At 52.4% G+C, this 24,358-nt stretch overlaps 5 protein-coding genes across 5 annotated transcripts; 3 read left to right on the forward strand and 2 right to left on the reverse strand.

Annotated features, from left to right (window-relative positions):
* Positions 1-337: 337 nt before the first annotated feature.
* CLUP02_05326 (60S ribosomal protein L33-A) lies at positions 338-1,481 on the reverse strand (the record flags this gene model as incomplete). Its single annotated transcript, XM_049284334.1, has 6 exons — positions 338-435; positions 506-606; positions 677-772; positions 938-947; positions 1,114-1,258; positions 1,479-1,481. The coding sequence occupies 6 exons, from the start codon at positions 1,479-1,481 to the stop codon at positions 338-340; spliced, it is 453 nt and encodes a 150-aa protein (XP_049141477.1).
* Positions 1,482-3,594: 2,113 nt separating this feature from the next.
* CLUP02_05327 (mediator complex subunit MED14) lies at positions 3,595-12,249 on the forward strand (the record flags this gene model as incomplete). Its single annotated transcript, XM_049284335.1, has 24 exons — positions 3,595-3,616; positions 3,682-3,779; positions 3,839-3,926; positions 4,017-4,111; positions 4,178-4,226; positions 4,276-4,397; positions 4,547-4,652; positions 4,847-5,005; positions 5,142-5,319; positions 5,440-5,512; positions 5,566-5,586; positions 5,655-5,999; positions 6,067-7,006; positions 7,061-7,175; positions 7,258-7,353; positions 7,448-7,479; positions 7,577-7,631; positions 7,745-7,786; positions 7,841-7,888; positions 8,181-8,380; positions 8,544-8,678; positions 8,753-9,504; positions 9,556-10,745; positions 10,797-12,249. 24 exons carry the CDS (start codon positions 3,595-3,597, stop codon positions 12,247-12,249), a joined length of 6,414 nt encoding a protein of 2,137 aa, XP_049141478.1.
* Positions 12,250-12,777: 528 nt separating this feature from the next.
* Positions 12,778-18,332, reverse strand: CLUP02_05328 (uncharacterized protein; the record flags this gene model as incomplete). The annotated part of the gene is made up of 13 exons (XM_049284336.1): positions 12,778-12,886; positions 13,139-13,878; positions 13,963-14,565; positions 14,642-15,243; positions 15,328-15,421; positions 15,489-15,572; positions 15,656-15,757; positions 15,839-15,952; positions 16,009-17,122; positions 17,176-17,588; positions 17,650-17,884; positions 17,956-18,009; positions 18,106-18,332. The coding sequence occupies 13 exons, from the start codon at positions 18,330-18,332 to the stop codon at positions 12,778-12,780; spliced, it is 4,491 nt and encodes a 1,496-aa protein (XP_049141479.1).
* A 141-nt stretch (positions 18,333-18,473) lies between these two features.
* On the forward strand, positions 18,474-20,467 carry CLUP02_05329 (uncharacterized protein; the record flags this gene model as incomplete). Its single annotated transcript, XM_049284337.1, has 11 exons — positions 18,474-18,603; positions 18,663-18,758; positions 18,859-18,922; positions 18,982-19,150; positions 19,247-19,350; positions 19,436-19,487; positions 19,569-19,774; positions 19,804-19,931; positions 20,007-20,118; positions 20,179-20,292; positions 20,383-20,467. The coding sequence occupies 11 exons, from the start codon at positions 18,474-18,476 to the stop codon at positions 20,465-20,467; spliced, it is 1,260 nt and encodes a 419-aa protein (XP_049141480.1).
* Positions 20,468-20,500: 33 nt separating this feature from the next.
* On the forward strand, positions 20,501-22,674 carry CLUP02_05330 (glycosyl hydrolase family 20; the record flags this gene model as incomplete). Its single annotated transcript, XM_049284338.1, has 4 exons — positions 20,501-20,647; positions 20,729-21,907; positions 21,961-22,363; positions 22,610-22,674. 4 exons carry the CDS (start codon positions 20,501-20,503, stop codon positions 22,672-22,674), a joined length of 1,794 nt encoding a protein of 597 aa, XP_049141481.1.
* Positions 22,675-24,358: the final 1,684 nt, after the last annotated feature.

Consider the following 24,358-nt stretch of genomic DNA (forward strand, 5'->3'; position numbering starts at 1 on the left):
GCCAGCAACATCAAGTTGTTGATTTTTTTTCATTTCCCCGTCCTCGAGCCCCCGACAATAATGGCTACTCTTCGCGACCCGTACACAAACGTCTCTTCCATTCTTTTGTCGAATCACGCAGAATCATATTCCCATGTCTCGATGAAAAAAACAGGGTGGGGGAGGGTTCTCGGCGGGTTGTGCGTTTCGCCCTTCATGCGTGGTTGTTTGACGAGTTTGATTTGATGCCTTTTTTTGTAGCAAGCAAGGCACTATGCTCTTGCCCTTGCCTGGACCGATGCAACCAATTCAGAATCCATCCTCAAATACCAACTCCGTCCGATGATGAGTCCGTTTTTTAAATCGACGAGGGATAGAGCATCACGCGAACGGATGCGCCGAAAGAGCGGGTGGGGAGGGGGTTGGAGAACTTGGCGCGGACGACGCCAGAGTTGCCTGTTTCCTAGTATTAGCTGAGGGCTCGGTTTCGCGGGGGAAGTGTTCGATCGGAGGAGGCTGTATTTACCGTGAGGGCGGGTGACCTTGCCCCAGATGACGCGGATCTTGGAACCGCGGATCTCCTTCTGGGCCTTGTAGACGTAGGCGATCTTCTTGCCGAGGTAGAAGCTGCTCTCATATTAGCCACCGTTTCGTGTCGGGCGTTGTGAGGGGAAAAGGCGTGGATTGGGTGACATACTTGGCGGCGTTGGTGTCGTCAACTCCCTCGATCTTGATCAGACTCGTCTTGGAGTGGGTGACGTGACGGCTACGCTGGTAGCTGAGGTGACGTCCCCTGAAACGCATGTTAGTTTCGATTCTTTCGGTTTGAAGTACATTTCGTCGCGCAAAGTTTCGGGTCGCTGAGGCATCGTTTGTCCAGGTGATGGGCGCAGTCGTATAGATCCACGAGTTGCGTCGTCGGTTCCGATGGGTAGAAAATCGATTGGGTGCAACTTACTTGACGTATACTGCAGAGAATCATGTCAGTTGAAGTTCCATAATATGTAAACACCATAATGTGATATCTTCAGAGTGCTCGATGATTGACCATATTCACAGGGTTCAAGGCAATGCGCGGCTCTGTTCGACATTGCAAACTTTTGCAGCAGGGGGATTGGACATCGAATTACTCACATCTGTGACCGGCTTCCGAAGGCATTTTGGCGGTGGTTAGTATGTCGACGCTCCAACCAAAGGGACTCGAGAAAGGAAGGCAGAGGATTGTCGATGGACTAATACTCCGGGCGCTCGTCGTGGGTTGGCGATTTCGGTATGTTCGCTACGGGGGCCGATAGCCAATTTCGAATTTCGTCGGCGCACAATTAGGGCTGCGGAGGCACGTGAGATGACTAAGGTGAAGTGCAGACTCCACCCCACCTCAATTCAATCCATTTTTCGAGATAAGATAAGGTAAGCCATCTATTGTGGCTGGGATCAACAGGTGAGGCGCAGTCAGCCTTCCATCCTTCCACGTTCCGTCCGGGCGTTTCCAAATTTACCATTTCATGGATTTGTGTTTCTCGGCCAACTCGGTGTCAATCCCGCCCAGCTGCCGACCCGGGACCCAGTCTGGCCTGGACGCGTCTTTGCCGCTATTCAGCCCACACCGACTTGCCTCGCACCTTCATTCGCCCGAAGCCTTGCAGCCGCGGCGGATAAGATTTTGTCGTTGCGGGAGAAAATCCGTCAATGACAAATGCAATGATGCACCGCAACGTCCATTTATGTGTGAGCCTCACCGGAGCTCCTCAGCCCAGCACTGGTTACATACAGCAGGCAGTTGCCGGGGGTGGGGGTTGCCGAAGTGAAGGTCGGCCGTAACTGATGACCTATACCAACTTTCAACTTTCGATAGAGAATGGCAAACTCGGAAACAGATGTGCGGCTCGACCGGAGTTCCAGAATACTTCAGGCCATCCGTTGGAGCTTGGACGGCCGAAACCGCGGAGTTGTGAGACAGTTGCAGGGCGGCCTTTCCTAGCAGTCCGACGTCCCAAGTATAAACCACACCCAGGTCCCAAAATCTCGCGGGATTCCCTGAACTGGATCGGCGTCTCTTTGGTATACACAAGAAGAAGAGGGAGGGGGGGGGAAAGGGGAGAGACAAAGTCTGATGGTCATGCAGGAAATGTCTCAAACATCTTCCACTATTGAGGTGTCAACCGAACCACGGATAATCCCACGCAACCTACCAGGAATTTCGGACCTTTGGAATTAGAACCGACGAAGACCGAATCGTGGGGGCCCAACCCAAGAGCGACTCCGGAGATGCTTCCAAATGCCCTGGCGGCGGCCGTGGTAATAAATGTCCGGCACAGGTTGAGCCGCCAGCTTCAACGATTGGAACGCCTCAAAGGGTGGGCTTGCGGCAATTTCTGGCCGCCAAACTCTGCCGATTGCCCAGCAGGTCTGCAGTAGAGCTTCATGCCACAGTTGCATTGGCCGGACCGGCAGCGGAATGGAGTTGTGGCAGCTGGCATGGAGACTTCTTGGAAGACCCCGCGGTGACAACATCGGAGCGATGAGAAGGGAAGGGAAGAGAAGGAAACGCACCATAGGCATATCCGCCTGCCCTGCAGCAGCGACAGATATGACTCTCCAATGCAACTGGGCCCGACACGGCGACGATACAGGCCAGAGTGTGACAGGTCTGTCGTTACCTGACGGAGCACCGTTTCACACAGGCTGGCGACCCACGCTTTCCACAGCTTTCCTGAATTCCGCCCTCGCTTCTCAGCTACCCAGACCGATCTCATAAGCAGCAAAGTCCGATCGGGAGCCTCGGCGGTGTCCGGCGTTTGGAAGAGAGGGACTGGGAGTACCGCCGCATCAGCTGGGGCCGGAGATGGAGCCCAAGCCAAAATCCAAATGTTCAGCCATCAATGCTGGGCAGTCTTGCTGATGTTGGACCTTTTTTGGGGGCCCTAGTTATCTGAGGTCATACCTATGTGTGGATGCTATGTTGACATGGTGACTGAGTTGGGGTGGTTTATTGCACGTATACCAGGTACCCAAGCAAGTGGGTGACAAAATCGATTTCCTGCTATTCATCTTGATGAATACCCCTTTCACTACTCATATCATTACTACTATCCCATTTGTATTAAAGTTCTTCTTATATACGTAGAGGAATATACTTTGTTCTAAAGATATTGATCTCAGTGATAATAGCGGTGGAACTGCTTGTCGTATTTGTCGAGCGGAAATCGATATTGTCACCTACTTGCCTGGGGCCGCGAATCCTGCACGTCTGCGCGGTGCATTGAAGCAAAGTGTGCGCTGGTGGGCTGAAGTTGCAGCGGCAGGGCTCTGAATCTTTTTTTAATGTTTTCCCATTTTCCTCTGATGTTTTATGTTTCTGGAGCTCCGGTGCGCTCTGACAGGCGTTGGTCCAACATTTCTGCTGCAGCTTGCATACGGAGGCACCTTAGCTCCTCTTCAGTCGAGGTACCCGATCTGCTCGAGAATCTTTTCATTTCTTTTCTTCGGGCAGGGGTCTGGCATGTACAGTACCTGCTGTTCTCACTCGCCCCTGGGTCTTTAGGATTCAAAGAATGGTGTCCCGAACCGGCGGGATAGAATAGCGACGCTTGCATACGGAGTAGATGTTGCACGATGATTGCTCTACAGAACCTATGTAACCAAGACAGGGCAGTCGCTTATTCTGAAATCAGATGCGGCAGAGAGACAGACACTCGCCAGTCCACTTACAACTTAGTGGGAGGGATTGGCTTTGTGCTGGGAACCCAATTGCCCACCGTCTGGTCTTTGATGCCGTCAGCGCGCCGGACCAAACCAAGGTGGCATGGGCGTGAATGACTCTGTGCACACTGGAGCTATGCCAGGAAGCTATGACTAGGTATTCGTACATACCGCAAGGTTGAGCCGAGTCGAGTCGAGGGATCTACGGATGCTTGGGATGGTCGCTGCTCAGTCACCACTCATCAGTGATCAGTGATCAGTGCTGATGGGCCGGGGAGCTTAAGACCGATAAATACGTATGAATCTCCGGGAGCGCTCAACATTTTGTCGACAAGACCGAGGAGGTGCCCCTCCTTTCTTCCCCTCCATTGACATCAACCCTGTTCAAGTCCCGCGCCCAAAGTCGACGAGGAGCAGACAGAATAACCCGGTGACATTGAACGAGGGGGGCCGGAGGAGCCCTTGCCTCTCGCAAAAAAGCACCGAAAACCTGTAGAATAATCCACGAGAGCCCGCTCGCTCACTAATCCTCGCTCTCCGTCTCCGTGCGCTCTCAGCTCCTTGCCGTGTCTCTGTCTCTCTCTCTCCACACAGCTTGTTCCTCCGTCCAAGTTCAACTCCACGTCCTTGACGGTCCGGCGAGAGCGGGCGGGCGCTTTTCAGGCTTGGGCTGTCTAAAATCACAAAGACAACCTGTGCCAACCTCTGTCTCACCAGTGTGCTTCCATTGTATAGGTATCCATATGCCTACCTTACCGGGTAGGTACCGCTCAGTAATGCCGCCGAAATCGACTTGATCTATCAATTATCCACTTGCCCATCGAGGGAAGCCTACCCACCTTCACCAGAGTGATTCGCTCTCAAGCGCAAAAGGGCGAGCCGCGGTGCGGTTGCGGGACTCGACAACTTCAACAAGTATCAAAGTACAGTACATGGCACGCTAAGGCGGCACCAAGAGGTGGGCTGCAACTGTGAGTAAGCTCCCCCTGGCTCCCGTACTGCTTTGACAAACCCCGTCGGGATGCACTAAACGCGGTATGTTGACCTGATCTCAGGCTAAGTATCTTTTTGGCTTTTTGCCGTCTTGTCTGTCCCGGTCTTTGTACGGTACTCGCTCCCCTGAGACTCTAAACTCCCCCCCAAAGTCCCCCTCTTTTTCCTCCAGCGCCTTCGCGCCGCACCACGCTGCCATGCCCTGCCTGGCGTACCACCACGGTACGGATACCGCGTAGGTACCCATACCTTATCCCAATTCACCCCATCCACACATGCGTCGGGTCCGTTCTGTCGTACCCATTCACCCCTCTACACCCCTACCTCAGAGGTGAGGTACATCTGTGCTTCGTCATTACTAAATACCCCAATCCATCCGTCCCGGATTCCGCCCAGCATCTCTTTCCAAACCCTTCCCAGCTCGCTCTTCTGCCCTTCTGCTTGCTAACTTTGGTTTCCTGCTGTAGAGGCTTTGCTTTCCCCCTTCTTCTCTACATCTCTCATCCAAAGAAACATTCATAGTCGAGCCAGCTTCATCACTGACATCACACACACCATGGCCGATCACACCTCCGCCGCAGCGTATGTCACCCCGCCTTCCTACCCCACCAACATTCCCTTCCGCTGTGCTTTGCGATTCCGGAGGTTCACTCACCATCGCTGTCCGACCTGAAATCCGGCAATTTGGGTTGTGCTAGAATGGCAATGGCCTCGTTCTGGTTTATCGGTGTGCGAGTTTGGCTGACAATGGCGTTAATTACACAGTTCTATGGAGCTCAAGGAGAACACCGTCATCGTTGTTCTCGGTGCTTCCGGAGATTTGGCAAAGAAGAAGACTGTACGCGAATGAGAGCCTCCTCATGGCCGGAAAATCTGCTGACATTTCTATAGTACCCTGCTCTGTTCGGTCTGGTACGAACTTCACGACCGCATTGACATGCCTCTCCCACGGATATGGCGAGCTAACCCGGCGCAAATAGTACCGAAACCAGTTCCTCCCCAAGGACATTAAGATTGTCGGATATGCGCGGACAAAGATGGACCACGATGACTACATCCGCCGCATCAGATCCTACATGAAGACACCCACAAAGGAGATTGAGCAGCAGCTCAACGACTTCTGCAACCTCTGCACCTACGTCTCTGGCCAGTACGATAAGGACGAGTCATTCCAGAACCTGACCCGGCACCTCGAGGAGCTCGAGCAGGGCAAGCCTGAGACTCACCGTCTCTTCTACATGGCACTTCCCCCCAGTGTCTTCACCATTGTCTCCCAGCATCTCAAGAGATGCTGCTACCCCACCAAGGGAATTGCACGCGTTGTCGTACGTGCCGCCCACGTTGAATCTTCGCCCGTTGCTTATGGAGATGCTGACATGATGACGTCTGCAGATTGAGAAGCCCTTTGGTAAGGATCTTGCCAGCTCCCGGGAGCTTCAAAAGTCCCTCGAGCCCGACTGGAAGGAGGATGAGCTCTACCGCATTGACCACTACCTCGGCAAGGAGATGGTCAAGAACATCCTTATCCTTCGCTTCGGTAACTCCTTCTTCGGCTCCACCTGGAACAGGCAGAACATCGACAACGTCCAGATTACCTTCAAGGAGCCCTTTGGCACCGAAGGCCGTGGCGGTTACTTTGACGAGTTCGGTATCATTCGCGATGTTCAGCAGAATCACTTGCTTCAGGTCCTCACCCTGCTCGCCATGGAGCGCCCCATTTCCTTCGCCTCGGAGGACATTCGTGACGAGAAGGTGCGCGTTCTCCGCGCCATGCCCGCCATCGAGCCCAAGAACGTCATCATCGGACAATACGGCAAGTCATTGGACGGCAGCAAGCCATCGTACAAGGAAGACGATACTGTCCCCAAGGACTCGAGGTGTCCCACTTTCTGCGCCCTTGTCGCATACATCAAGAACGAGCGCTGGGATGGCGTTCCGTTCATCATGAAGGCCGGCAAGGCCCTCAACGAACAAAAGACTGAGATCCGTATCCAGTTCAAGGACGTTACCTCGGGTATCTTTAAGGACATTCCCCGCAACGAGCTTGTCATGCGCATTCAGCCCAACGAGAGTGTCTACGTGAAGATGAACTCCAAGCTGCCCGGTCTCAGCATGCAGACTGTCGTCACCGAGCTTGATTTGACCTATCGCCGCCGCTTCTCTGACCTCAAGATCCCCGAGGCTTATGAGTCATTGATTTTGGACTGCCTGAAGGGCGACCACTCTAACTTTGTCCGTGACGACGAGCTGGACGCCAGCTGGAGAATCTTCACCCCTCTGCTACACTACCTGGACGACAACAAGGAGATCATCCCCATGGAATACCCCTATGGTTAGTCTTCGAAGTGTGTACGCTCTGTAGCCAGCTCTTTCTAACCATTTCCAGGATCTCGTGGCCCTGCTGTCCTCGACGACTTCACCTCCTCCTATGGCTACAAGTTCAGTGATGCGGCTGGATACCAGTGGCCTACTACCTCTGCTCAGGCCGCCCCGAACAAGTTGTGAGTAAAACTAAGTGCGCGCCTTAGCGTAGCTATCATACATAGAAGAATTGATTCTAAAGGATGTCTACGAGCAGTTGAGCAAACCCCTCCACCCCCGCTACACCAACTACAAAAAACCACACTTTCGGCCAATGCACCCGCGATATCCCACTGCGCCGCCTATGGCATTCGCAACGTATCATAACCATCGAAGGGAGGGCATAGATTTCAAATGAAGACGACATAAATAAGGGAAGCCAGGAGGAAAGCCCACGGGTGAACACTGGTAGGACGATGGACATTTCTTCGCTTTGCTTGGCCGGTTCAGAGAGGATAGAAAATCAATGAGATTCACGTTTCTAATGATCAAAACTGTCTGTTCCTTACACTTGCTATGATTGACGAACTCTCGTTCCAAGAACGGTTCGTATCCGAAAGGTATACCAAGACACGACTGTCCTCGACAGAGCCGGGGTGACGAGGGTACTCACTTAGTAAGGTACCTAGAGCAACGAGTCAGTCACTGTTGAAAGCGTAGGTATTCATAAGAACGTCATTGTGGGAAATCTTGGACACATGCAATGAAGTTTTGATGCAACGAGCCAGCCCAGAATGCAGCTTACAGCAATGTTCGATCTCTAGGCTTGTAACTCAAGAAAGGTACACGGATTTGGTCCTGAAAGGTGCAAAATGGCCATCGTGACTTTACAGCTGGAAACGATATATGAAGGGTACATGCCAGGATTAAGTGACTAGCTAGGTGAGGTACCGAAGTATTTCGAGGAGCTCCTACCTCAAACAAAAGTACGGTAGTTGATAAGATAAGGTTAATCTGCTAAATACGGTTAAGGTGGTTTGCGGCTTGGAGTTGCACGGTGGACCCCATGGCTGTCCTATTGGCGGAGATCACATGACACCCCGACCCGGATGAACAGCAGGGACAGTCGACTGCTGGCGCCTGCCCGTAGGCGTGGCTGTCCGAGAAAAATGCTGAAGGCTCGGGTTGCACCGTGACCGATCTAGTTCCCGCCCTGCTTGTATGCCTGGCTGCACGCTCTCACCATCGCATCACCACTTGCCCAATTACCTAGCAGTCAACAAACTGAACGTTTTTGCGCGGCCCGACTTCCACGACCCTTCGGAGACTCCGTATGCACCGAATACCTCGACTTGCGAATTACTCTCCACGGAAATCAACGATACAATTCCGACAACGATCTCGCGTCCTCCCCCCCATCGACGATCGACGCTAGGTCGATTCCTCCAATTGACCACGACCTCATCGCGTTTCAACGACACCACACTTGCGCCTATTACCTACGAAACCTCGGCGACTGAACTTCTACTACGTGTATCGCGTCCCTCTTTGAAACTTCGGTTTCTTAGTTGATGCGATTGCGCTGTCCTGCTGGCTTGCGCATCCGGCGCCGATGACTGAATCCCGTCTGACGGCCACCTCGGACCGGGACCAGCATTTCATTATCCTCCCTTGCTCATCTGGCACAGCTTCACTCAGCATTAGTATTCCATAATCTATCGAACAGGCAAGAATCAAGTTCATATTTTGGGGGGCCGGTCGTGACGCAGGCAACGAGGCAGGAAGGGCCCTCCCCCGATGCCTGGAATCGTCAACATGGAGAATGGGGGTTTGAACGGCACACATCCGAACCATGACAGAAACCTAAAGGTCAACGGCGCCAATGGTGGAACGATGGAAGGACAGCCGAATAAGGGCAAGGCGCCAGCCGACACCCCTGGGGCCGGTAACATGGCGAATGGCCTTTCCGGCGGAAACTCTCAAAACGACTCCCAAGGAAAGCAACAATCGCAGATGTCGACCGGGTTGACATTACAGCAAAAACCGAGGATGAACGACCTACCCGAGGAGATTGTGCACATCACCCAGGGGTACATTCCACTATCGACGATTGTCGCGCGACTGGCGCAACACACCCACGAAGAGCTACAGAAGACCGTCATCGAAATGGGTTCCATCAAGTGGGCACCTCCTGCAGTGAACGGGAATACACCCCATGGCAGCGATGCACCTGACGATATGTCAGAAGGAAATAAGAGAAAGAAGATGCTCATGATCAAGTTTGCACAAGACGCACATTCCAAATGGGTCAAGGCCCTCGTCATTACGGACTGGAGCAAGAACGCGGAGGCTGTTAGCAAGCTTATCGACATCAAGGCACACATTGACTCGAAACGTATGCTATATGACTACTCCCAGGACTTGCTGATTGACCTGAAGCGTTCGCTGGACAACGCCCGACTTCCCAACCCTGACTTGAAGACGGCTCTGCAAGTCCTAACGACTGGTGAAGCATCATGGATTCCAGAGGTAGGTTATCCGGATCTTGTCGAGGCGGAGATGGGAGCTAATCTGTCGTAGCCTGGATATATACCACCACCGCCATTGACAGCAGAAGAACAGCTGAAATGGATCGATGATCTTAACACGATGCTCTCTCTTCGCCTGAATCTGGAAGACTACGACAAAATACCACATCAGTTCAAGAATTACAGTATTCAGTCTGGTAGAGTCACTTTCGTAGTGAAGGGCGAGTTTGAAGTGGATTTGACAATCGCCGATGAGGACTTTACCCAACAATTCTGGTTCATTGACTTCCGATTCGCCTTTTCGCCATCGTCAAGCAAGCTCTCTGACGCGCTGGTGTCATTCCTCGAAGCACACGTTAACGAAACCCTCGGAAAGGAAGGTCTCGAAGGGTGCTACCGATTTCTGCACGAGTTTGTGCTCACGCACAAGATCAGCGAGCTCAGGAGACAGGCCATCGAGCTGAGTCGAAGCACATGGACTGGCACGTTGATGGTGGAACCTCTCAACAGAGCCTTAGCCCTACAATACTGGACCACTCGATACGGAGCCAACGGACCAAAGAGCTGGGTCATGATTGCAGTGAACAGTGCCAAGAAGACGAATGGGCAGACTGATTCGAAGCACTCCAGTCGATTAGTTGCACGCTGGTACCGGGACAACAAGGAAGTCAAGGATGTGTTCCTGCCATTTGATGTGGACAACTTGTGTGCCGAAGACCTCCTCAAGACAGCAGTGGCCAGACACGTTGAGCACATTCTGTCATCCATCCACACCAAGCTTCTATCATATCCTCGGTTCGTCAACAGGGAGTCCTCGATGACTTTGACAGTCTCTCAAATGGAGCCGATGGAATCATCCTTGAGCATGCAACTGGGCCCTCGGGATAACGTTACACTCCTTATACAACCCATCACTGGATTCGCCGCGATCAAGCCTCACGCGAAATATACACTACAAGGAGAAACCCGCCTCAACTACGGCGGCAAAGACCCCGCAGAGGACGGAGTTACCTGCCTGGAGAACATCAGATGGGGCTATTTCATTGAAGAGTGCAGCCGCAGAGGACGAAGTGTGGGCTGGAAGACTTGCAAGAGTCCCCTTGGTGGCGAAGACATCAAGCAAATCATTCGGACTCGTGAGGCATTCCAGACTATTTTCATGCAGCGCCAGAGCCTAGATCAAAGCTGGTTCGTTATGGTGTCCTTGAGCCTGAGTGGCGACGAATGGTGGCTGCTTGATATGTAAGTTTACACTCCTGAGAGGCACTGGATCAGCGATACTAACGATGATAGTGACCGCAACACGCCAACACGTCCACTCAAGTTTCATACCAAACTACAACTCACTCGAGGGCAACCAGATCTGGATGATGCCTTCTGGTCTCACCTGACACTCTTTGTGACTGGCATCGTTCAACAGGCTACTGACTTGGAACACTTACATAAGGGCAAGATCCAATACTTAATGAAGGAGTCTACTAATTACGCACTGCCACAACAAGTACGGCTTCCGTCTCTGGTCATCAAGCTGTCCCAGATCTTGGGGTCATCAGAATCAGGCGCACAGGATGGCCCCAAAGACACCTCGAGGCAATTGGGCAAACAGGACTCATCTTGGGCGCAGGATCAAGTCGAAGTGAAGTTCAAGGGACTTCAAACTCGGCCTACAGCCGCCCAGGGCCAAGATGGCAATGCTCCCTCGGCTGCGGAGGTGCTTGAGAACGCCGAACTCAACACTATTGTTGACGCCATTGTCCGGGTCAAAGACAAGACTAAATTTGCACTGCTCAAGGGCCGTATCGACCGCAACGTCTCCTTCAGTCCCAAGAAGGGCGAATTCATATTCCGCATACGCTACTTGGTTGGGCAACCTATTCTAGAGACTTTGACAACCCATGTCAAGTCTATTGATCGCCTTGTAGGCTTCCTCGAGGCCATGAGCAAAGCAAGGGGTTCTGTTAAGTGCGAAAGAGTCAGCCTTCAGCAGGTCGTCTTCACGTACAGCGATATCACAATGCCAGGCGAGAGCGATCAGACTCAGAAGCCAAAACGCTGGAGGGTATCCCTCGACTTGGCTAAGAGTCAGATTAGAATGTCCCTGGAGAAGGGGAACCCGCACGCGAGAGTTCTTGACCTACTCACGACGTTGGTGAATACCCAGGACGGACTCAGAGTCTTAATCTTTTATATGCCGGTACTCCTCCCAGTTCTGAGGACCCTCGAGAATATCGAATCGAAATGGGAACCCCTCGAAACAACCAACCAAGGTCGCGTCGAGATCTTCACCAGGTCCATCGACTGGATTGCTCTTCGTTATACTCTGCCTAGTCCGACAGGCGAGCCTCGAGTTTTGGTACTTGAGATACGAAGCAGGATGCGGCGCAACGAGATGTGGTGGAATTTCACTCGTGCAACACAGGGCGTGGTGGCCCCTGACGAGGAGTTCAACAAGATCCTGAAGGGAGTTTGGGAATCTCACGGCAATGGCTGGAGAGGTCTTAGGACGAGCGCAGCCTCGCGGCCTGGCCCAAGCACCATGGAGTTGCTCACGAAGCTCGACGACCTGGTGCGAGCATACGCTGTGACTGGTGATGTTAGCAGCGCACCATCAACCGAGGGCCAACCGACACAAACCAGTCAATCAACTTCAATCAATCAGTCTTTTGGAACGCAGCCAACGAGCGTGAGCCAAGGGAGCAATAGGAACGGTGGAGGAAGTAAGCAAGCGCCCTTGGTCCTCGATTGAGTGCCTGCAGGCAAGAGACACGGAATTAGATGCAGGGAGGGGAGCATCAGCGTAGCCACGTGGGCAGAGAGACTGCCCAACAGCGTTGCATAGACCTTGGCCCAGAAGGGGCGTGGTTTGGATGCGACGGTGTATTTGTTTTCTTCTTCGATTCTTCGATTCATCATTAGTATTTAGTGACGACGTGATACCAACGGGACGGGGTATACGATACTTGGAAGCCAAGGCGGTTGTGAAGCACGCGCGCAGAGGAGCGGTGCCTGTAAAAGAAAGCCCGGGCCGGTTTGGCCCAGGGACCGGTAGATGGTTCCCCCCCAAAAGATACCTCGAAAACATTCGTAAAGTCAATCGTGTCTGTCTGTCCTCTACTGCGTAGCGTAAGCCTTCGGTGGTGATGTATTTTCATACAAAGGTGACCCCCCTCCTTGCTATGTACGGAAAGAAAGGGTGAGCTTTTCTACGTACCTACGTGCCTGCAGTAAACAAAAGAGTAATCTACTCTCCTTCTACCATTGGAAACCCCCTTTATCATGGTGATTGAAGTTTATCATGAAAAGACAACACAGGGAGTGCAAAGGTTTCGAAAAACAGATTGATTTCGACAATGACAATGATAGACAGTGATGCAAAACACGAGCTCGAGACATGATTGGCAGCAGGTTCTCACGTCATACAATTGTTACCATGACTGTCTTTGGAAAAAAAATCATGAAACAGCAAAGTCGACGATGCTTTTTAGTCTACATTTATGATAATATCTCAAATCTTGGATAGTACAAGAACCCAGACTGATGATACAAGCGGATAGACAACTATTCAACACATGGGCAAACTCCTCCAGCCCACGTCTTCTTCTTTCCTCCTTTTTTAGCGGATATAATTCCTCCACCCAATCTGATCGTCGATATCACGCCCAAGGTTACGTAGTCGCCACCGAGGCGACGAAAATATTTCAGTGTTGCCCTCGAACTGCCCGAGACCCGTGTCGCCGACGTGCTCCTGCGCAGACTGGGCAATGTGTACCGCGACGTCGTAGCCCGCGCGCAGGGCGCCCATGACGCCGATGCCCGTGTAGGAGCCGCCCGCGACGGTCAGCTGGCCCTGGAAGGCGTCGCGCAGCTCGTAGCTCGCGTGCGCCATGCGCTTGTAGTGGCCGACGTGGTGCTGCGGGATGCAGTCTTTCGCGAGGTTCGCCATAGCGAATGCGGGAGTGGACTGGGGGATGCCGAGGTGGCGTTCGACGACGGCTTTGGCCATCTCGATGCCTTCGGCTTCGGTGGGGAGGGCGTCGTCAGGGAGGCCGTCGAAGTAGTGGCCGCCCATGAGGACGAAGAATTTGGTGCCTTCGGGCTCGTCGGGGGCGCGGGGCACGACGTCCGAGTCGAAGAAGACGCCGAGGAGGCCTTCGAGGTTGGAGTCTGTTGCGCGCGGGACGAGGTAGCCGACGCCTGGGTGGGCGGCGTTGAGGTTCGGCTGCGGGTACCAGAGATTCACGGCCATGATGGAGACGTTGGGGGAGTTTGCGAGGGAGGGGAGGGCGTCTCCCGTCGCGGCGTGGAGGGCTTTGCTGGTGGTGGTGGAGATGACCTTGTCATATGGTGTTGGGGATGTCGAGCTTGGTGATGAGAGCTATAGGGGGGGTAGGTTGCATGTTAGCTTGTGGTGTTGGTCGGAAGGGGGTTTCCCAAGAAAAAGAAGAAATGTTCAGCTCACCATGACCTTCTTGCCCTTGTTATCGTACTCCAGGCTGGTGACGGGTTCGCCCATCTTGAACGTAACATTCTTCCTCCTCCTCAGGTGCTCCGCAATAGTATTCGGCAGACTGCTCATGCCCTTCTCGAAGAAGACGAGCTGATCCTTCTGCGCCGACGTCAGGTACTGCCGGAGCTCCTGATCTTGGCCCAACGTAGCCATTATGCCAACCTCGCTCCGGGGATACGAAACAAAGTCGTCCTCCTTATACGGTCTGTCGAAGAAGCGGTGCCAAGGCCCGGGCATGAAACTGCGCATGCTCAGCTTATCGGCGTTGCCGCCCCAGATGCCGTGGATCATGGCCGACGCGAGGTTGTTTGTCAGCTCGGAGCGTCCCGTGTAGGTGGCGATGAAGTCGGCGACGGACATGTCGGCCGGCTTAACCTCCTCGCGGGCCTTTTGGCGGCGCCACATGAGGTTCAGGAAGCCCGGGATGATGCCCTTGAAGGCGGCTTCGCGGAAGACGTTGCGCGGGTGCATCTCGACGAGGTGGTCCGGGTAGTAGATGTACCGGGGCGGGGACTTGATCCCTAGGTATTCGCCTTGCATTTGGAGGTCTCTGATCTGTTTGTTTCAAAAGGGGAAGCTTCTGTTAGCGAAGAAGGGGTATGATAGGTCTTCGCGACGAGAGACTACGAACCATGTCGAAGAGCACGAGATCATCGAACTTCCATGTATCCTTGCCCATACCGCGCAGCGTCCTCGGCCCGCGCTCGAAGCGCACATTATTCTTCTTTCCATTGACTTCGACCTCGAGCTCCTGCGTGTTGATCCAACCGCCCACCCGGTCCCCCGCCTCGTATATGGTGATGTTGGACGTCTCGGGGAGTAGCTTTGCCAGGTAGTGCGCGGTCGTGAGGCCGGCAATGCCGCTACCGACGACGGCGATATCGGTGGGGACCTGGATGTTCTTTGTAAAGATTGGTTCTGCCTCTTTCTGGCTTCGTCGCCGTTCTTGTCTCGCGACCACGGTGGTTGTCGAGAAGGGTCGTCGCGCCGGCATGATGGCGGCGGCGGCGGCGGCGCTTCTGCCGCAGCCGCCGAGGGCTGCACTGCAGAAGCGCTGGGAGTGGTAGGACCTCAGTAGAGCCATGAATGCATCGTCAGCTCTTCTAAGCACCATTTGGTAAGGTCCAATGATCCGAAAAAGAGGTGAATGGGGAAGAAAAAGGAAGAGAGTGGTAATCCGAGGTTGACCGTTGGTAGAGATGTTGGTGCTGCAAAGTGGCGTCACGACATGGACTGGGGTCTTGCAGCAAACAATTCCGTACCTGGAGCTAGGGGTCCTTGGAGCTTCCGGCCCCACCACCTCGAACCAACATCAACTGCCAACATGGGCAGCTTTGACGTCTTGAAGGCCAATTGCTTTCCCAGGATAGTCAAAATCAATACTAATGCAGACTAGAATGAAAATGAGAACCTTTGTATGTTGTTGCCACAGACTATTATCCTAAACGTTTGTAGTCTAGGTAGTTGGCTTCCCGGACAGTCAGATAATGATTGACACACAAGATATCGAGGAACAAAGACCAGAGAACATAGAGTGTGGCTACTACAGAGGACAGCATGTTCTGCCTCTAACACTATCAGGGACCGCAATTTATGAGGCCCTCTGATTCGCTTTATTTCAGCTTGCCCAAAGCCCAGTCTATACTTGAATAAGAGAATAATTGCACCCGCAAAACGCCCAAAGTGCCAGATCGCTTTCGGCATACATCATCGTCCAATTATCATACAAGAAGTCGCCGCTCCCATTCTACCATCGAGGCCTCTTCTTGGAAGCCTCCTAATGATCCCAAAACTGAACTAGTTCACAGTGATCCTCCTAAGGGTATACCAGGTCTGATGCGAGACGCCAATCCGAGCCAACTGCTCTCCTCCAATCCACCGCCCCCCGTCTAGTCAGCCTCACTGCTAGAGACAACGCTTCTTGCATGGCGTTAACTCTCTGCTGAGAGTTCGCGTTCCTGAGGGTTTACGTTCTCGTATGAGCGCCTAGCTGATCACCTCCTGCGCATTGCTCTGCTCTTGGTTCACAGCGTTCTCTGAATCGGGGAGAATCACTTCTGCTTGTGCGTTTGTGTCGACAAACTGACGTTCGCTTACGTGGTCGTCGACACCCTCGGCAGTCCACACCTTGTCCTTGAAGACGCCCTGCTGGCCTTCCTCGTGGGTGTACATGCAGTGAGGATTTTTGCAAGGGTTGAATCTACACTTGACCTTAACATGTGTAAACTTGCAACCCGTAGTCGTACACCCAGCACCGTTGCGGCACAGCGGCATCTCGGGATGCTTGAAGGGGCATCTCGGATTCGTGCAGTTGGGGAAGAATTTGCAGTCTTGCTCGCTCTGATGCGCCAGTCTGGCTGCTGGAGATGGGTGCCGTCCGACGCACTTGCGGTTCTTGCATGCGGCACCGAAAGTGCATACATCGTTAATGTCGACTGTGGTGCCTGGCGGTGCCGCGGGTGACTGATGCGCAAACTTGCACTCGCCGTTGGTGCAACGGAGGTTGTACTTGCAGACAGTCTCGTCGGGGTTGGGCGGTTCGCGCTTCGATTGTGACATGTCGACATCGTCTCCCTCTCCGCCTTCCGTCATCGCTGAATCTTGCTTGTCTCTGGATTGATGTTGTCGGAAACCGCCGCGAGAATTTTGAGTGCGATCGAACAAAGACTTGCCGCCACGGCGTCCACCTCGTCCACCACTTTGGTTCATAAGCTGCTGCTGGAGTTGTGACATCATCTGCGCCTGTTGCTCCATCATTGCCATGAGGTCCATTTGTGACGGCTGTCCTTGCGGCGGGGGCATGCCCCAACCTTGGGCCATGGGGTTCATTCCCGGGGGGGCACCATGTTGACCGTTCATTCCTGCCATCGCGTTGAGGCCAGCTTGAATATTCACTCCACGGTTGTTCATGGGTCGTCCGCCGCGTCCCATACCGCCTCTGGGGCCTGTAGGTGGGCCTCGGGCATGGGAGTTGATTCTGTCGTTTCCGCGAACGCGGTGAAGAACCGAATCGCCAGACCTGTCCATAGCCTTGGTCATGTGGCCCAGCATTCGCTTATCGCGACCACCTCGGGGGTTGGGACCATTTCGCATGGATCGCGGGCCAGTCGGGCTACAGCGGGTTAGTAAGGTACGGGCTGCGGGGGGTAAATTAGGGAGACAAACGCGTTCAATTCATTGCCATCACCTGCACCCATGTCGGTGTCAAAGTCTCCATTTCCTTGAGACATGCCAGTCATAGCATCGGTAACGGAAGGTTGGGTGCCGTTGAGTTGTGCGTCGGTCTGCTCAACCTGTTGAAAGAGCCATGCGGCGAATTGCTGGGCGCCCGCATCTTCGGGACCCAGACCAAGGAGATCAGCCGAGAGTTCGGTGGCAATCTGCTCCTGCGTGCGGCCGTTGACGAGCATGAGAATGATGTATTCGACGAGCGCGGCATCATCGTCGGAGCCTGATGCCCAGCCGGCCTCGATCAATTTGGGCTGGATGGCGGCGCTCAAAGCATCCGCCAGCGGGGTATTGAGGACGACCTGGACCGTCATATTGATTGGCGCCGATATGGCGAATATCGGGTGAAGCTTCGAGTGCAAATGCGACGAGTCGTGGTGCGTTCAGTTTTTTGAAGTTGAGCTGCAGGACCAGACGCGTTGCCGTCGGGAAAGAAAAGTCGGCGTCGAATACGGCACCGGAGACTTTGGTTGACGTGTTAAGAATGCGCGCGGTAGTGGAAATCGCTTGCACCGGGGTATATGGGGAGCAGGCGGTGATTCCGGCAGAGGGAAGTTGGTGATGCACAAGAGAGCAACAAAAGAATGTTGTGTATGGTGGAGGAAGTGAATCGAGGTAGGTGAGGCAAGAGAGCCAAAGAACGTTCCTGAGATGACGGAGAATTCAGAGCTGGGCCCACAACAAAGCCTTTGATTGGAGGAGATATGGTCTAGTCACGTGACAGTCTGCGCAAAGAAAGGCGGTGCAAAGCCAACGTCCGGAGGTTCTTCACTGCAGAAGGAGAAGGTTCAGGCGAATTCCAAGTGTGGCTTGCCCTGACTAATTCAGGCACGCGATGCGCCTGATTATTCAGCGTAACGGCTGCACAGCCACCGGCTCTCTAGCCTCATTTCCCCAGGAACCACCCGACCTGTGTGGTTCCGCTCCTTCCAGACAGGTTGAACATGCATCATGATGTCCTTTCCACCTCTGGGTTGTTCCAGCTTCGCCCGCCCGCGATACCTGTATACTGAATAAAACTGCTTCATTCTGTCACCAAGGCCTGTGTCGTAGCGGGGAATGCCGGCGCATCTGAACGAAATGCCCGCACACATAGGTCCCGGGTTCGAGTCCCGTCTTCTTCTAGTAAAAATCCTTGCATCGTTACACCTGAGGCTGGTAAGAGTCTCCTCGGATCTTTCGTAGGCTCCCTATTATAGGGGCCGAGCTTTTTGCATCTACGGATGCCTTAGACTATGGCGCCTTACACCGCCATTACTTCCAGGCATGACACCAGTCACTACCAAAGATATTGGTTAATATCTTACTGGCAGGCCAGAGTCTGTCTCAAAGCCCCCACGCTATACGGGTGGCAGCTGAAACAGGGTGACGACAAAGGAAAGAGCTCTCTACTTTCCCTCTCTATGTATGAGAGTTGTGATGAGACTGCGGCGACCAGAATCTTAATCTTAGTGTCGAAGATTCATCGATGTTTTCCAGATCTCTCACTGTCGAGGTCCGAAATGCAGTACGATGCCCTTGTATGTTCTTGCGGCATGTGTCGGGTCTTGTAAAAGATAAGAATCTTACATAAGGTAGGTAGGTATGGTTGCAGATGGGACCGCCGTTGGTGTGTGCAAGCTGTGGGTACCGACCCAGCACGCTCCGCTCTTGGCTTTTTGCCTTGGCTTGCGATGTGCGTCTGGTGACCAGCTATGGTTTCTCACTTTTTTTCGGACTTCTCTCGCTGAACATTGACTGCAGCACGCGTATCCAGAGTTTGGTCTGCCGCATTTCGAAAGCCATCGAAATGCTTCTCCTACTGTTGCCGACTGAGCGAGACCGAAAGAAAGGCTTTACGAGAGAATACTCTAATTACGTTTCTTGTTTCCTTGTCGATGGAGACAATGCCGCCCTTGGATCGGAGGTTTCTGTGTGCTTGATTGGTCGGTAATTAAAGTTGTTTGGCCGTAGGTGCCGTTCCCCGCCCCCTGCTGCCATGACGGTTGGCTGCCCTGGCCTGGTTTAGGTCCTTGGCTTGGGGGAGGGGGCTTCTGCCGCGCCTCCCCTTGACTTCCTCCAGCTCCTCCTTCCCCCTCCTGTCATCCTTGTAATCGTTGCTCATGACAGGCGGTGTTGATGATCCTAATGCCCGCTCTTACCTTCAGGAGTCCCTGCGTTGACGCTACTTTGACCTTTGACCAGATGATACTAGCAGTCAATCTGTCTTGTTCCTGTCAATCTCGAGACTTCATGAGCATTTGTCACCTGTATCCTTATTGAGCTTGGTTTATCTACCACCTTTGTCGCTTCTCACGCGCTCTCCCGCTCTTAGCTGCGCTTGACACTAGTTTTATTATGAGAGCATAAACCAACATATCGACCATCCCAACGCCATCGCCTCCTGCAAAACCAGCATCTTGTTTCTTCGGTTCTTCTCCGCGCCTCCCGGCTCCATCAGCTCCTTTAATCACCCGGCGTTGGATTGGCGTCAAAGCACAGCCGCTGCCTCTTCTCATCCGCCCTGCGCCTCTACTCCCATGAAGGCATACCCCTTGTTCATCGCCACCAACAAACGAATCATAGCCTACTATTTTCCCTAGATTATCAGGAACCGAATACTGGGGGGATCAACATATTGGATCGTACCATTGCCCCAGCCCGGTCTGGCACGTCGCATCCAACGTACGGGGTACATTTACCTTATAAGGCCAGTTCGTCGGTCTACCCAATTTCGAGAAGCTCTGATTTTGTTCATTCCTTTTTCTCAACCGCATGAGATCGACCAGGCCTGAGGATCTCTCCCTCCCCCCATCAGCCAGCCCCTCCGTCGTCAGCAGTAGCGTGGGTCGTCAAGCGTACAGTGAGCTTGGCTCCGTCAACCTCAAAGCTTGACGTAACGTAACGTTGCTCTGTGCACCACACTGTCAATTGGTTGCTTGGTTCCCAACCACCAACCAGACTTGGCTGCGCGGTATCCGTGAAAGGAAAGGCAGCAGAGTCGACGGGCAACTACTTCTGCGCTCTCGTATGTCTTTCTTCTGCAGCTGAAAGTGGCACGGGACGAATCTTTCGGTTCGTTTGGTGGCTAGGAGGATATCATACTCTCTACCTTATCTCGGAGAATTGTGGTTCGCAGGAACAGTGCAAAGACACACCACAAAGACCACCGCGCATCACCCTAGCTTGTTCATATAACCAGCCTCGACCCTTCCGTTGGTTTGAACGGCATCCTTCTTCTTTTTCCTAATTCTTCTCATTACGGGGTCCCCAAATCGTCAACATGTTACCCTCTCTCTTACTCGTATCCCTCTCCCTCGCCGTGGGCCAGGTCAGTGCCGGTATCTGGCCGGCCCCGAAGAAGCTTTCCACTGGCAAGAGTGTTCTGTTCATAAGCCAAACACTGGAAATCACGTATAATGGAGGATCTGTACGCTGGCGCCCTTCTTCTGCTTCCAATTCCACTTCCCATGATGAGACACAGAGTACTGAGAATTTCTTTAATGTGCAGCTGCCCTACACTTATGGCTACAACCCGGCTTCGGGCTCGACGTTTAACAGCAAAGACATTGTGCAAGGCGGTGTGTCGCGCGCCATGGCTGCCATTTTCCAGCAAAACTTCGTGCCCTGGAAGTTCCACCCGAAGAACAGTGACTTTGAGCCAGATGTGTACGCGGCGGACAAGAAGGCAGTCAAGTCGCTGCAGATTACACAGACTGGAGAGGATAAGCCCAGCACGTTTAAGCCTGTCGCTGGTGACGTCGATGAATCATACGCGCTCAACATCACAGAGGATGGCTCAGCGACGCTTACGGCCAAGTCCTCCACCGGCATCTTGAGAGGTCTTGAGACGTTTGTGCAGCTCTTCCACCAGCACACATCCGGCACCTCCTGGTATACCACGTTGGCGCCCGTTTCGATTGAGGATTCGCCAGAGTACTCCCACCGCGGAATCATGATCGATACGGCGCGTAACTTTTTCCCCGTTCAGGATGTTCTGAGGGTCATTGACGCCATGTCTTGGAATAAGCTCAACCGGCTCCACATCCACATCACGGACTCGCAATCATGGCCGCTTGACATTCCCGCGATGCCCGATCTAGCCGCCAAAGGTGCTTACCGCAAAGGGTTGTCGTATTCGCCCGAGGATTTGGCAAAGATCCAGGAGTACGCAGTTCACCGCGGAATTGAGCCGGTGATTGAAATCGATATGCCGGGACACATTGGATCCGTTTCTTTTGCCTACCCGGAGCTGATTGTGGCTTATAACGAGAAGCCGTACACGTGGTGGTGCGTAGAGCCACCATGTGGTGCCTTCAAGATGAACGATACCCGAGTCGACGAGTTCCTGGACAAACTCTTTGACGATCTCCTGCCGAGGGTCGGTCCTTACACGGCATACTTCCACACTGGTGGCGATGAGCTGAACAAGAACGACTCAATGCTAGACGAGGGTATCCGGTCCAACTCGAGTGAGGTCCTGCAACCGCTTCTGCAAAAGTTCATGGACAAGAACCACGCCAGAATCCGCAAGCACGGGCTCATCCCGTTGGTCTGGGAAGAGATGCCGCTCGAGTGGAACATCACGCTCGGCGACGACGTCGTGATCCAGTCTTGGTTGGGAGGCGATTCCGTAAAGAAACTGACCAGCAAGGGCCATAAGGTCATTGACAGCAACTATAATTACTGGGTAGGTATTGTTGACGTCCATACTGAAGAGTTCACCTTGCTAACGTATACCAGTACTCCGACTGCGGCAGAGGGCACTGGATGAATTTCGACAACGGAGCCGCCTTTGAGGCCTTCTTCCCCTTCAATGACTGGTGCTCGCCGGCAAAGGGGTGGCGCCTCATGTACTCGCACGACCCGCGGGCCAACCTGACCGAGACGGAAGCCAAGCTTGTCCTTGGCGGTGAGGTGGCTGCGTGGAGCGAGTCCATTGACCCCGTCAGTATCGACGGGATCCTGTGGCCGCGGGCCAGCGCGGCGGGCGAGGTATTGTGGTCGGGCCGACGGGACGCTTCGGGCCAGAACCGGAGCCAGTACGACGCGGCGCCGAGGCTGGCTGAGTTCCGGGAGAGGATGGTGGCGCGTGGCGTGAGGTCGGAGCCGGTGCAGATGCCGTTTTGCACGCAGGGGGATGCGGGTGAGTGTGGGTATCCCATGGTGTAAGAGCTGTGTTGGGGGTTCCACGCTCTCTGTTATATTCCGCGTGATGCGGTTTCCCGGGGAGAAGGCAGCGAGTCCCTTCGCCGGATCAGTTGAACATACCTTTTCTTGTACATGTATTAGAGACAGGGGTTCATCTCGTTAATCAACACTCTTACAACGGATGATGGATTTCCTATTCAGGGAGTAGTCCAATGACAACGCTTCGCATCATTCGACACAGATCATCAAGCCCCGGGGGATCGGGTCGACACATTCAGCGTCCGTTGCCCGGCGCCGTTGGGCTAAAAAGTTCATCCGAATGTCCTTTCCGTGGCGGAGGGAGGGGAAGGGAGAACGGGACTTTTTTGGCAGCCGCCGCCGTCGCTCTTGGAGGTTGGTTGTGCCCAAGGTAGTTCCCGCTGCGCCCTCCGCACGAACGGCTCGTTTGTGGAAAGCGGGGGAGAAATCGGGGTGATCTACATGTCCAAACCTCGGCGAATCTGGTGCGACGCGCTTCCAGAAGGAGGGCGGATTCTGGGGTAAGGTTTTATTTGCTCGTGATCGCGATGGGCTTCCCGTGGTATCATGGTGCGGATGAGAGCTGAGCGTTCGGCCGTATTCTGGTCGTCTTTAGAGGTCGAGAACTCTGTAATTGAAAACTTGTATCTTTGTACGAGATATGATTTCACTTCTAGACGTTCCTACTGGATTACCTGCATACGCCTACTTGGAGGAAAGCTTTTCTCTGGCAAGGACTAAACGCTGGATTGGGATGCTCGCTCTCAGTCTCTTTTCCCTTTCACGCCATCCCGCTCGTGTCCAAAGTCACAAGGACGATAACGATCCCGACGTCACCCTCCGCTTCGGCAGTGAGAGGGCGCTGGGAGTCGCGCTAGGGTAAGGTAGGCATGAGCCTGGCAGGATCCAATTGGGCTTCTCTCTTTTTTTTTTCCTCCTCTTGAAAAAGAGTTGCAGGGGTGTAAGCTGTAAGTTGCGGGGTGGAGAAGCCGTGGTCAAAAGTCGTGTGGGCACCTGCAGTGCCGGGGGCAAAGGTAGGGTCAATATGATGTGTCAAGTAGTGGTTGATTCTTCTAGGTAATGTGGGCAGAAGCCCCTAATGTGGGCAGAAGCCCCTATATATAGTTATAGCTAGTCGCTACTAATTATAGTATATAGCCTATGGCTATATAGTATAGTAGCCTACTCCCTAATTAAAATTTTATAACGTCCTTATTACTTATATTCCCTAATTATTTCTTTTAAATATAACGCTATTATAATATAATACTATCGTAATTATTATAAATATATTATTTAAAATATTTTATAATAATTATAATTATTATATTTAATAATATAATATTTTAATAATAAGTTACTAAGTTATTCCCATAATTTAGCGTTAAGATTACGGAGTACCCTTTTATAAATTATCTTTTACTCGTCGTTAAGAATTGTTATATTAGTTATTTTTATTATATAGTCTGCTTTTTTTTTTCTTTTCTTTTTTATATTTCTTATTAAAAAAGAATTATTTTCGCTTTATTATTTATTATCGTTTTAATAATAATCTTTTATATAAACTTATAAAATTCTTTATTATTATCCTAAACTAGGGTTATATTATATTATAAAATTATATCCCTAAGCTTTTTTTTTTAATTAGTAATTACTTTAATTATTTTAAAAGTAAGTATTAAGGCCCGGGAGTCGTACTGATAGTTCGAAGTACTAACCTTTATTATTTATAAATAATAAGAAGCGTATTTAATATATTATCGTATTTAGGCTCTATAAAATTATAAACGGTAAAGTATTTTAATAACTTAATTTAATTAAAATAGTTCTACTAACTTTTTAACGGGCTAAGGCTATATAAATATATTACTATTACGATTTCCTTAGCTATTACCTCCTTTTTAATAATCTTATATAAAGCTCTATATATAGGATATAATAATAAATTACTTTTTTTTTTAGCTATTTATAA

The sequence above is a fragment of the Colletotrichum lupini genome, chromosome 3, assembly GCF_023278565.1.
Source record: "Colletotrichum lupini chromosome 3, complete sequence".
NCBI classification, from domain to species: Eukaryota; Fungi; Ascomycota; class Sordariomycetes; order Glomerellales; family Glomerellaceae; genus Colletotrichum; species Colletotrichum lupini.